Source organism: Poecilia reticulata, chromosome 20 (genome assembly GCF_904066995.2).
Source record: "Poecilia reticulata chromosome 20, P_reticulata-male-v2, whole genome shotgun sequence".
Lineage (NCBI taxonomy): Eukaryota > Metazoa > Chordata > Actinopteri > Cyprinodontiformes > Poeciliidae > Poecilia > Poecilia reticulata.
In genome coordinates this window covers 26,741,188-26,753,615 of record NC_088849.1, presented here as the reverse complement: position 1 = coordinate 26,753,615, position 12,428 = coordinate 26,741,188, and the positions used below count along the sequence as shown (strand labels likewise).

General features: G+C 47.7%; 1 protein-coding gene across 4 annotated transcripts in view; it reads left to right on the top strand.

The window, feature by feature from the left end:
- Positions 1 to 11,736, top strand: part of fars2 (phenylalanyl-tRNA synthetase 2, mitochondrial) — a 63,992-nt gene extending 52,256 nt beyond the window's left edge. For all 4 annotated transcript variants that reach the window (XM_081601543.1, XM_008396842.3, XM_081601541.1 and 1 more), the window contains one exon: positions 11,083 to 11,736. In XM_081601543.1, coding sequence (XP_081457669.1) covers positions 11,083 to 11,256 — 174 coding nt within the window. In that variant the 3' untranslated portion in view covers positions 11,257 to 11,736. The remainder of the gene's footprint in view (positions 1 to 11,082) is intronic.
- The last annotated feature ends 692 nt before the right edge of the window (positions 11,737 to 12,428 follow it).

The window sequence follows — 12,428 nt, the reverse complement described above, 5'->3', positions numbered from 1 at the left end:
ATGGAGCCTGAACTCTGGAGGAGTTTGAACAATAATGTCCATAATGGCTGCAAATTGATCCGAAGCCTCTCCAGCCGCCGGAAACGGGAGCTGTCAGATGGATTCCCTCGCCTCCTGATGTTCTCTCTCTGACTCCATCAACATCTGATTGAGCTGCAAATCAAAGCTGATCAGATTGGAGGGAAGCGAAGGCGAGCTGATTGGATGAGCCGTCGGTCAGGATGACGGGCCGCAGTCAGAAACACGGCGGCGCTTCAGAGAGCCGCTCGTCTGAAACACCAGAAGCTCGTCGATACTGACTGAGGAGGAAATGAAATAAAGTTTTATGACATAAAGACCTTCAGACATCAACACTTTGAGCAACTTTATTCACTCGTTTCAGAGCTACGGAAGCTAATGCTAAAGCGCTAACGTCTACCATGTTGATGCCCACCATGTTTTAAGTACGCAGCGCAGTACGTCGCCTCCTGCAGGATGAAACCTGTCGTTGCACTCCTTCCTCTGCGGATCAGGAAGTGATTCCTCGGAGCGGACTCGTTTGTTTTGCTAGCTGCTAACTAGCAAAACAAACGAACATGGGACAACATGAATGTTTGAACTAACAGATTTCATGTTCTCATTAAATCCGGAGAATCTCCTGAACCAGAACCAGAACCAGAACCCGGTTACAGAAGAACAGAAAGGTTTTCCTACCAGACTCTTCCAGCCTTCTGGGCCGCGGCGCCGGTTCTGTTTGCTCTAATTAAAGTTCTGCTCATATTTGATCAGTGAGGTCCGGGTCGACCCGTCTCACCGCACTGATCCTGAGGGATTCTGGGTAAATGTTCAGGACGGTGCTGCAACATTAACCACTGCAGACGTTAAACAGTAAATCTAAAATAATCATAAAACCCTGAAACGGCAAACGGTGATGAAGCCGTTTGGGTTCTGGTTCTGGTTCTGGTTTCTCCAGAGTCTGTTGTTGTTTTTAGCATGGCAGCAGAAATGACGGCGATCTCTGCAGAGCTCCTACTGCTCATCAGCTGGGTCAAAGGTCAAACATTAACCGGGGGTTGCCGCCTGGTTCCGGTCCAGAGCGGAAAGCTGAGGTTTTCTGGGATGTTCTGGGCTGAACCCGTCCAGAACAAACCGGTAGGACCTGCGTTAGCGGTTAGCCGGTGGCAGAGCAGCAGAGCTGAGAGTCTGATGGAGAGAGACAGCAATAAACTGGACTCTATTAGAGCTGCTGTCCACCAATCTGGCAACCCGCATCCCCCCCAAGGGCAGCAGCCGCTCCGCGCCGCGCCGGGCCGTGAGGAGGTCCGCTTCCTGTTTATTGTTCTGAAACGGTTCTGGTCCGTTTCCATCTTCAGGCGCTGGAGAAAATGAGCTCATTTATCTGGGAAGCAGCCATTTGCCCTCAGTCACTGCAGTACGTCTTCATCCAGGGTCAGAGGTCAAACAGCAGAAACTTCCTGTTTGTTCCCTCTGATTCCTACAAATCGGCTCCCAGTGTCAGTTCTACACTCCCAGTAACTCCAGTAAACCTCCCAGTTTACAACAATAAGACACACATCTGTTGTTGTACCAACACTCCAGACCCCTCAGGTTCTGGTTCTGGTTCTGCTCTGCATCCACATCCAGAACCAAACGAGGAGAAGCAGCTTCTATGCACCACAGATCTGGAACAAACTTCCAGAAAACTGCAAAACAGCTGAAACACTGAGAGCCTTTAAATCTCCAGCTGGTTAGAGTTGGATTTGGAACATAAACAAAAACTAGGATTTAATCCCAACGGGTTTAAACCTGAGGGAGGAAACAGGGGTGGGTTTAGACTCCGCCCCCCGCCCCCACCTGTTTCTGCCGATTCGACTCGGCAGGAAATTTAATGTTTTTGTTTATTCAATGTTGCTTGATTCTGCGTTTTATGATGTAAAGCACTTTGAAATGCCTTGCTGCTGAAATGTGCTGTACGAATAAAACTTGAGTGATTGATAGATGGATGCATTAGCATGTTAGCATTAGCTTCTGTTGATTCCTGTGTAGGTGTTGCACTTTAGCTAAGCTAATGTTCATGATTAGCATTTTAGATTTAGTCTACATTAAATACTGTGTTGATGTAGCAGTTTGTCATTAGCAGAGCTAATGTTAATGATTAGCATCTAGTATTAGCTTCTGGTAAATCCTGTGTCATTACACCTTAGAACCAGCGTTTATGATTAGTGCTTTAGCGTTAGCTTGCCTTAAATCCTGTCCTTGGTGTAACACGTTAATGGAACTATTAGCATTTAGCGTTAGCTTCAGTTAAGTCCTGTGTTGGTTTAGCATTTTAGCTGAACTAATGTTTACAATTAGCATTTTAATGTTAGCCTCCACTAAATACTGTGACAGTGTAGCGCTTTAGCGTCCCTCAGACTAATGTTTATGATTAGCACTTTATTGTTAGCACAGCTAATGTTTTAGTTTGACACGGTGATGCTGTCAGGTCTGGTTCTGGTTCTGATCAGATGAGTAACTTGTGGGTCTTCATGACGGAGCAGAGCGGCGCCGGTGTTTGATCAGCGCTGCAGGTTATTGATGCCGCAGCGATGCGGCTATCAGGAAGCTGATTGGTTGCTAGTGATTCAGAGGCGGCTGATTGGATGAAAACAAATGGCTCTGATGACTGATGGGACCCGTCCAGAACCCAGATGGCGCCGTGGATTGATGATGCTGCTGTTTGTTCCTTTAATCCATGAAGATTCATCTCTATACTAAAACACACACACACACCCCGGTTGATTTCCCTGACATGTGAGGACTTATTTATTCTGGGCTTTTTTTAATTAAGTTTCCTCCTTAAATCATGATCAGTGGAGTTGTGGACTTTGACTAGGCCCTGCAGCACCTTGCTCCTCAGTGGTTCTGCTGCTGAAGCGGCGAAGCTCCACAGGAAGAGGAGCAGCAGCTTCTCTTCTCCACCTGTCGGTCGTCACAACGCCGCAGCTCAGCTTACAGACACACAACCTGAACTGCATCATGAGCCATCAGGGCTCACACACACACACACACACACACACACACACACACACACACACACACACACACACACACACACACACACACACACACACACACACACACACACACACTCACACACACACACACACTCACACTCTCTCACACACACACTCACACTCTCACACACACACACACACACACACACACACACGCACTCACACACACACACACTCTCACACACACTCACACACACACACACACACTCTCACACACTCACACTCTCTCACACACACACGCACTCACACACACACACACTCTCACACACACTCACACACACACACACACACTCTCACACACTCACACTCTCTCACACACACACGCACTCACACACACACACACTCTCACACACACTCTCACACACTCACACTCTCACACACTCACACTCTCTCACACACACACGCACTCACACACACACACACTCTCACACACACTCACACACACACACACACACTCTCACACACTCACACTCTCTCACACACACACGCACTCACACACACACACACTCTCACACACACTCTCACACACTCACACTCTCTCACACACACACACACACACACACACACCAGGACGCTGTGTGTCCTCACAGCGCTCTAAACATCCACAGAGACTCTCCGCTGTGAGGAAGAGGAGAAACATGAACCTCCTCATCCTCCTAATGACGCGGCTTCCTGCTCTCACTCCATCCTAATACAATTAATGAACACACACACTCATTCACACACACTCAGGAGACTTCCTGTTTGTCTTACTGCTGCTGTCGACCCACACACACACACACACACACACACACACACACACACACACACACACACACACACACACACACACAGCCACTCACACAAACTCACACACACACACAAACTCACACACACACTCACACACACACACGCCCACAAGAAGCTTTAAGTGGGAGTGAAGTGGTGGGGAGATGATGGGCAGAGAGAAAAACCACAGAGAAAATATCTGAATGGAAGAGCGAGGTCAGTTTTCCAGAACCGGACCGGACCGGTTCTGGACCGGTTCTGGACCGGTACAGGACCGCTCCAGGTTCCTGTCATTTTCATCTGATGTAACAAAACAGTTTAAGTGGTCCAGCTAACAGCTCTGCAGACCACGCATATACTGGACACTCACACATATTTGGTTTATTGTGTTTTGATAAACAGGTTTAGTTTGACTCACGACATTCAGTTTTACAGTGTTTTCAGTACAAAACAGTTAGTTTGCCTTAAGATGGACAATACAGAGAAACGAGCAGATTTATGCTAATTGGCTTTCTTTATGCCTTAGCTAACGTAGCATGTTTTATGCTTCAGCTAACGTAGCATGTTTTATGCTTCAGCTAACGTAGCATGTTTTATGCTTTAGCTAACGTAGCATGTTTTATGCTTCAGCTAACGTAGCATGTTTTATGCTTTAGCTAACGTAGCATGTTTTATGCTTTAGCTAACGTAGCATGTTTTATGCTTTAGCTAACGTAGCATGTTTTATGCTTCAGCTAACGTAGCATGTTTTATGCTTTAGCTAACGTAGCATGTTTTATGCTTCAGCTAACGTAGCATGTTTTATGCTTCAGCTAACGTAGCATGTTTTATGCTTTAGCTATTGTAGCATATCTTCTATAACGTTGATTTAACCGGTTCTGATCCAGAGTTCTGATCCAGAACCGGTTCTGATCCAGAGTTCTGATCCAGAACCGGTTCTGGTCTTGCTGTAACCATCAGTGGCTTCATGAAGCCTAACTAAAGTAAGTTCTGGTAAATCCAGAACGTTTAAATGATCAGTATCAACCCTGTTAAGAGTTGTGGTGTGTGTGTGTGTGTGTGTGTGTGTGTGTGTGTGTGTGTGTGTGTGTGTGTGTGTGTGTGTGTGTGTGTGTAATGGATCAGTGAATAATGGATGGAGGCGTTTGGAGCCGTGAAGCAGCAGCTGCTGTGCTAAACGTGTCTTTAAGGCCAGATCAGCCTGGTTCTGTTTCTGGTTCTGGTTCTGTTTCTGGTTCTGTTTCTGGTTCTGGTTCTGGTTCTGCTGCTGTTTAAATATTTACCTGCTGGAGACCAAACCTGTCAGGAGCAGCTGAAACAGTCGCTGCTGCTCACCTGGACATCTCTGCTGGTTTCTACAGGAAGTCACTTTGGTTGGCTTCCTGTTTAAAGGTGAGAAAGAAGAAAAGCAGAATAAAGAAACGTGCACCAGCTGCGCGTTATTCAGACGTAAATATATTTACAGTTACAGGATAAAAAACTACAACTAACTCGACAAAAACAAACGGTTTCTTCTTCTTCTGCGGCTAAAGGTCAAACGGAGCACTTAACGAGCAATTAGCAGACGGGAAATGTGGGCCGCCCCTCTGAATTATTCACCGCCATCACAGAGAGAGAGCCGGCCCCCGTCAGCCAATCAGACGCTGCGCAGCTTAAGTGGCTTTGCATTAGCCGGCCGGGAATTCTGGGTAATTGCTGTTATTTCCAGCTCATGTGGTCAGAGTGACCGATGGTTCTGACCCGCTTGGAGCCGGTTCTCATGGTTCTGCTGGTTCTGATGGTTCTGTTGGTTCTGATGGTTCTGTTGGTTCTGATGGTTCTGCTGGTTCTGATGGTTCTGTTGGTTCTGATGGTTCTGTTGGTTCTCATGGTTCTGCTGGTTCTGATGGTTCTGCTGGTTCTGCTGGTTCTGTTGGTTCTCATGGTTCTGTTGGGTCAGCAGCAGATGAAGCTGCTGGTGATTCAGGTCAGCTGTTGGTTCTGATGATGAGGAGGAGGAAGAGGAGGACTGAGTCATGAGACACTCATCACGTCTCCTGGAGCTTCAGCAGATGGACAGTAGGCGACACACACACACACACACACACAGGGACACACACACAGACACACACACACACACGCACACACACACAGACACACACACACAGACACACACAGACACACACACACACGCACACAGACACACACAGACACACACACACACACACACACACACACACACACACACACACACAGACACACACACACACACACACACAGACACACACACACACACACGCTGCATCTATCTACTAACAGCCGTTCCAACAGAACATGAAACGTTAAAACACCAGAACCAACCAGAACTAATCGGACCTCAGTCGGTTCTGATCGACCCACAGAAACCAGAACAACCCAGTTAAACCAGTAACCAGCTGGGACAGTTGGTTTCCGTCTGGTTTGCGTTTGATCAGCTGGACGTTTCAGATCGGACCAGGAGTCATTCTTTGAGCGGTTCTGGTCCAGTTCAGTGTCACTTTGGTCAGTTTGACCTTTGGCCTCTGTCTAGTTGCTGGCGTCTGATTGGCCGGTTCCCTCTCTGTGCCTAATAAAGTGGCCGGTCCTCTGAGCCGTCATGGCGGCTCGTCGGTGGCGCTCTGGGCGGATCGGGTTCGCCTGCCAGAAGAAGAAAGAGGAGACGACGAGCAGCGGTGGAGATCGGATCAGAACCGCCGGCCTCCTGTGGCCGACCCGGTTCCACCACACGGACAGAACCGTTAATAATTCAGAGGAAGGAGGAGAACCAACCCGACTCGCCTGGACCACGGTTAGAGTCGGTACAGTTAAACTCTGGATAAACTGGTTTAACTTGTTAAACCGGTTTAACTGGTTAAACCGATTAAACTGGTTAAACTGGTTTAGCTGAACAAACTGGTTAAACTGGTTTAACCAGTTAAACTGGTTTAGCTGGTTAAACTGGTTAAACCGGTTAAACTGGTTAAACTGGACACATTTCCTCCCGTTGTGTATAAAACCTGATCCGTCCTCGTCGCCTCCTGCTGCCTCAGACCCAAACATGGACACGTCCAACCAGTCGGGGACCATCTGGACCTTCCAGCTGGTCGGGTTCTGGTTCTGAAGGGGAACCGGACCGGACCGGACCGGGCCTGGTCTTCCTCTGGTGTTCCTGTGAGTCTTTGCGTTGCCATGACGACCCCGGTGAGGTCAACGCTGGGAAACGTTTCATCTGACAGGAAAAACGAATGATGAATAAAACTGGGTCCAAATCAGACGTATCCATGGCAACGGCCTTCAGCATCTGTCCTCCTTCACCTGGAGGTCAGAGGTCAAACATTTCGGACCACATTTATCTATGTTGTTCATCAGATTCAGAATGTAAACGTCCTGGATCCTCAGAGAGTCGTTGGTTTTCTGTTCGTCTCGCTGATCGTGGTTCTGGTGAAAGGTCGTCGGGTTCCTGCAGCAGATGGCGTCAGAATCCTTGGAAACGGTCCGGGGAAACCCCAGCCAGCCTGTTCCAGGCGCCCGCAGCGCTCGGCTTCAGAGGTGTGAAAAACATCAGATGTTCTTCAGCGGCCGACCGGCGCCGGAGATCTGAGGCGGCGGCCATGATGAGCCGCAGCATCAGGGCCGCGGCGGCGAGGAGAAAACATCACACTGCCGGGAACGCAACTTTACATCGCCGTGGCGACGAGTCCGGACATGAACCGATCCCTGAAGACGTCACACTGCTGGGAAACACGACTCCACGTCAACACCAGGCTGATCAACCAGCCAGCAAACCAGCCAGAAAACCAACAAACCAGCCAGAAAACCAACAAACCAGCCAGAAAACCAACAAACCAGCCAGAAAACCAACAAACCAGTCAGAAAACCAACAAACCAGTCAGAAAACCAACAAAGCAGTCAGAAAACCAGTCAGAAAACCAACAGTCAACAAATTGACCCAAAACTAAATCAGTCTTCACTCTGATGTGGATCAGTTTTCTTCTCCTGGTTGTAGATTAAATCTGGTCTAGTAAAATCCTGATGTTGTTCTATAGATGCTGAATGTAAAGATGCTGAATGTATAGAAGCTGAATGTATAGAAGCTGAAACCCGCCTGCTGCTGAGGCTCGGACCGTTTAGAGAAACGTTTCTTCACGGCGTCTCATGGATCATCTCAACGCTCCGCGGCTCACAAGGCGTCTTCCTGCCTCCCTCCGTCCCTCCGTCCCTCCATCCGTCCCTCCGTCCCTCCATCCGTCCCTCCGTCCGTCCGTCCGTCCCAGTCAGGCAGGAGCTAAGCGGCAGCTTAAGGACGGAGCGGCGGCGGGTCGGAGCGCAGCTGTCTGGCTGAATGCTAATTGATTTCTGGCCCAGGAGGGACGAGACTTTGAAGAAGGACTCAGGTTGAGCTGTTTGTTCAGCGTCTGTCCAGGTGAAGACGGAGACGAGAGGAAGAATGTCGACTGCTAGCAGCTTCTGGATCAGGGAGGAAGAGGAGGAAGAGGAGGAAGAGTTCATATGAAGAGCTCTGATCTGAATCACATCTGGTTTAAAACTTCTTTAATGTCTGATCCATAAACCGATCAGTCTGATGGATCCGACTGCAGTTCAACGATCACCGTGACCCTCTCCGTCTGCAGCCCGTTGCTGGTTGCTCCTCGTTGCCTCCGGCTGAGTTTCCTCTGACCTCTGACCTTTCATCAGCGACGAACTGGAAGAGCTTCAGTCTCTCTGCTCCGGTGGTTACTGCATAAAGTCCATCTGTCCTCACCTGTCCATCTGTCCTCAGCAGCTTCTCCTCCTGGACCTCAGGATGTCTCCATGCTAGCAGCGTTAGCTTCAGTTCACCATGTGGGAAGAGTCCAGGTTCCTCAAACCGACTGATCCAATTGGTTCTGAGATCCTCTGGATGAAACTCATCCGGGTCTTCATTCCCGCTCCGTTCATTTAGTTCAACTCCGGTCCAGTGGACTAGTCAAAGTCCGGTTCGGTTGGTGAGGTGTGAACGCTAGTCGACCTCTGACCTCTGGTCCTCCAAACCTCGGACTGGGTTCAGTTGAAGTGAACGCCAAGCGGACCAGAGACCGCTCCAAAAGCAGGAAGTGGCCTACAGCGCAGGGCATTCTGGGTAAATACAACCAAAGCTAACGTTAGCCTAGCGCTAGCAGCAGAAACGGCTCCTGGTCTTTAGCCTCCATCCTCCATCTTGTTTCCATCTGGTGAAGCAGGAAGTTGCTCTCAGGTTCTTCTTCGTTGGTTTGATTTCATATTGTGTTTTTTTGCTGTAATTTGTAAACAAAGTGAAAATTCGTTGCTCTGATTGGACAGAAGAGCTGGAGGCGGGACAGAGGCCAGAGTCTGAAGTGAATCTCAGGCTGTTTGAGTCGATGCAGCCTCTGTGTTCTCAGCTGGACCCGTTTCCAGTTGGACCTGCTGACCGAACCAGAACCATGATGGGTTCAGGAGACATGGAGCCGGTTTTCACCAGAGCAATTCAAAGTCTGAGAAAAACCTGCAGCAGCGATTAGAGGCGTTATTTCCTGCCTCACCTCGGCCTGCCGACTGCTTGTGTCCATAAATAGCTCCGAGCCACACAGGAGGTTCAGCCTGTTTCATTACGGCTGTTGGAGAATTCGGCTTTAATCATTTCTCCGCCCCCAGCAGCTCTTTGATTGGCTCCACAGCAGGTGAACCGCTTCCTGACTCACTTTACATCCAGAACCAACAGAATCTGGAAAAGTAATCACACCCTGAGCCACAGAGACTTCTGGGTAATTCACTGAATCAGGACAGAAATGAACCCATCGACTCCGAGCCTGACCCTCAGCATGATGCAGCCAGCACCTTGTTTAGGGCGTCTGGTCAGGAGTCAAACTGTGAGACTCACCTGAGCAGCGGGTCTCTGCAGCTCCTCCAGAGCAGTTGGGAATTATTTTTCCTTAAATCAGAATCTGGTTTGTTTCCCATCTGTCGGGTTTCCAGGCAGCCTTGAAAAGTTTGGAAAAGTCTGAAATTAGCTTGTCGTGTTTCCAAACTGTTTCCTGTTTCAGTGGGATCAATAATCGGATTAATTGAAGATAAACGGCCAATCAGTGGGTGAGTTTGTTCTCATCCAGGCGACGTTTTTACTCAGCAGCTCAGTTTCCCTGTTTCCTCCTGAGCAACAAGTTTTTATTTTAAATTTAATGAATCTGATAACAAAGAGTTTAACTCAAACATTTTGATTTCTGGGAAAAATCTGGAATTTGAGGCTCAATAATAAATATGAATAATGTAACATGGCACATTTACCCTGCTGTGTGTGTGTGTGTGTGTGTGTGTGTGTGTGTGTGTGTGTGTGTGTGTGTGTGTGTGTGTGTGTGTGTGTGTCCCTGTATCGATCCCCCCCTCCAGCTATATGGGCTGGATGATGGAGACATCAATTATTAAACAATAATTCTCTCTATCTGATAAAATACCATTCAGTGTGTGTGTGTGTGTGTGTGTGTGTGTGTGTGTGTGTGTGTGTGTGATGGTGTTAGTGTTCCTCTGCTTCTCTGACATTTCCACCAAATGTAGTGATGTTCAATTATTCATGAGCCGCTGAGCGAAGGGCGAGCGACATAGAGAATGAATGGAGAGAGAGAGGAGATCATGTTGTTTTGTTATTGTAGGTTTAATGTGTTGTAAGTCATTATGTCAACTGGAGGTGGAGAGAGAGCAAGATGATGAAGAGCTGGAATAGAGGAGGAAGAGGAGGAAGGACAGAACGGAGTAAACAGGAAGTTCATGACGAGGCTTCCTGCTTTCAACAGGAAGTAGTTTCACATCCACCTGTTGATCTTTGTAACTCACCTGTCTGACTGGAAGCTGTTCAGGTATCAGTTACTGATAATCAGTCATGATTTCCCTCCAGTCGCAGCCAAACCTGATGCTGACGTCACGTTCAGTCGGCTGATTATTTATGAAATAAAGAAATAAGAGTCAGATGTTATTGGAAAGTAAAACACCTGGTCATGAAGCAGCAGAACACTGTGAACTTTGTTTACAACAAACATCAGACAGGAACACACACACACACACACACACACACACACACACACACACGCGTCGAGTCGCGTACGACAGTAAAGCAGGAAGCGTTAGATCATTAGATGACGTGTTGATCTCATTACGATGCTTTATGAACCTCTGAGCTAACAGCTGTTAGCATAAAATAATCAGAATCAATAGAAATGAAGGACAGATTATTTCCGTCTGGATCTGTAGGTTCATGTTGTAGAAGCCAACGATCCGGTTGTTTCCGTTTCAGGACGGGCCGGCGGAGCCACTGCTACCGCATCGTCTACCGCCACATGGAGCGAACTCTGACCCAGCAGGAGGTCCGGCAGGTCCACCAGCAAATCGAGCGATTGGTGGAGGCGGAGCTGGGCGTTCAGGGCCGGTTCTGACCGAGCAGCGTAGATCTACACGCAGAGCAGCGTAGATCTACACACAGAGCCTGAGCGCTTCAGGGAGAGTCTGACCGTCTGCTGCCGGCGGTTCTCACGCCGCTGCAGCTCTTCGTCATCCTCCCTCTGCTCCTCTGCAGCCTCAACGTGTGAATCTGACGCGTCGCCTCTAATTTCCAAATACATGGTCTGGGCGTCGGACGCCAGCAGCCGTCTGGTGGGACGGCTGCTGTCCAGCAGGTCTGAGGACGGACACTGAGGACGGACACTGAGGACGGACACCAGGCTGTTGAACCCTGATGACTTCCAGCTGCACTTGATGTTAAATTACCTATAAAACTCATTTCTTAAATAATTTCTGCGTAAAATGAATTTGACTCTTGAACCTTTGTGGGACAAAGTTTTTCTGCGTTCAGCTGTTTGGACACATTGGAAGAAATTTATCTGAAATGTTTTTGGAAATTATGTTTAGAATGTTGACTAAAGAGGAAAAGTTAATAAAAAGTTTGCACTAATCTGGTTGCATAAGAGTTTGATTCTTAAGTTGTTTGTTAATTTAACTCCAGATTCAGGCCTCAGGGTCAAACCTGCCATCAATCTGACCACCTGCTGGACTTTCCAACGACGTACCTGCCCAGGTGACCACAGATCAGAAGGTCCCTGTTTAACAAAGGTACCAGTCAGGAGAAGGACAGCAGGTAACTCGGGTCGTTCTCTTAATATGTGTATAATTCACCAGAAGAAATATTTAGAAATGTTTCCACCTGTTTCACGTTCAGCTGATGACATCCAGGTTTTTCTGCCCAAAAGCTACAAAGTCACGGAGGAAACATTTAATTATCGAAGGATCATAAAATCCTTTTTTTTCAGGTTTTTGTTGCTCTGTTAGGAATCTGGGTTCTATTATTGATAAGACTTTTAATAGAATAGAATAGAATAGAATAGAAGTACTTTATTCATCCCAACCGGGAAATTACTGTGCAGTTGCAGCATACACATACACACAGATCAAATTACAAAATAAAAAATAAAACAAATAAAATGTAGAATGTAAGATTCTGTACAATATGAACAGTGAATATTAATAATCTAGACCAACCGGATGTTGAATCAATCTTTTCCAAATTGTAAAAGTTAAACTGAATCTCCCAATCAGGCATTGAGATCTATGATCTATAATCTATGATCCCAGATGATCAAACCGACT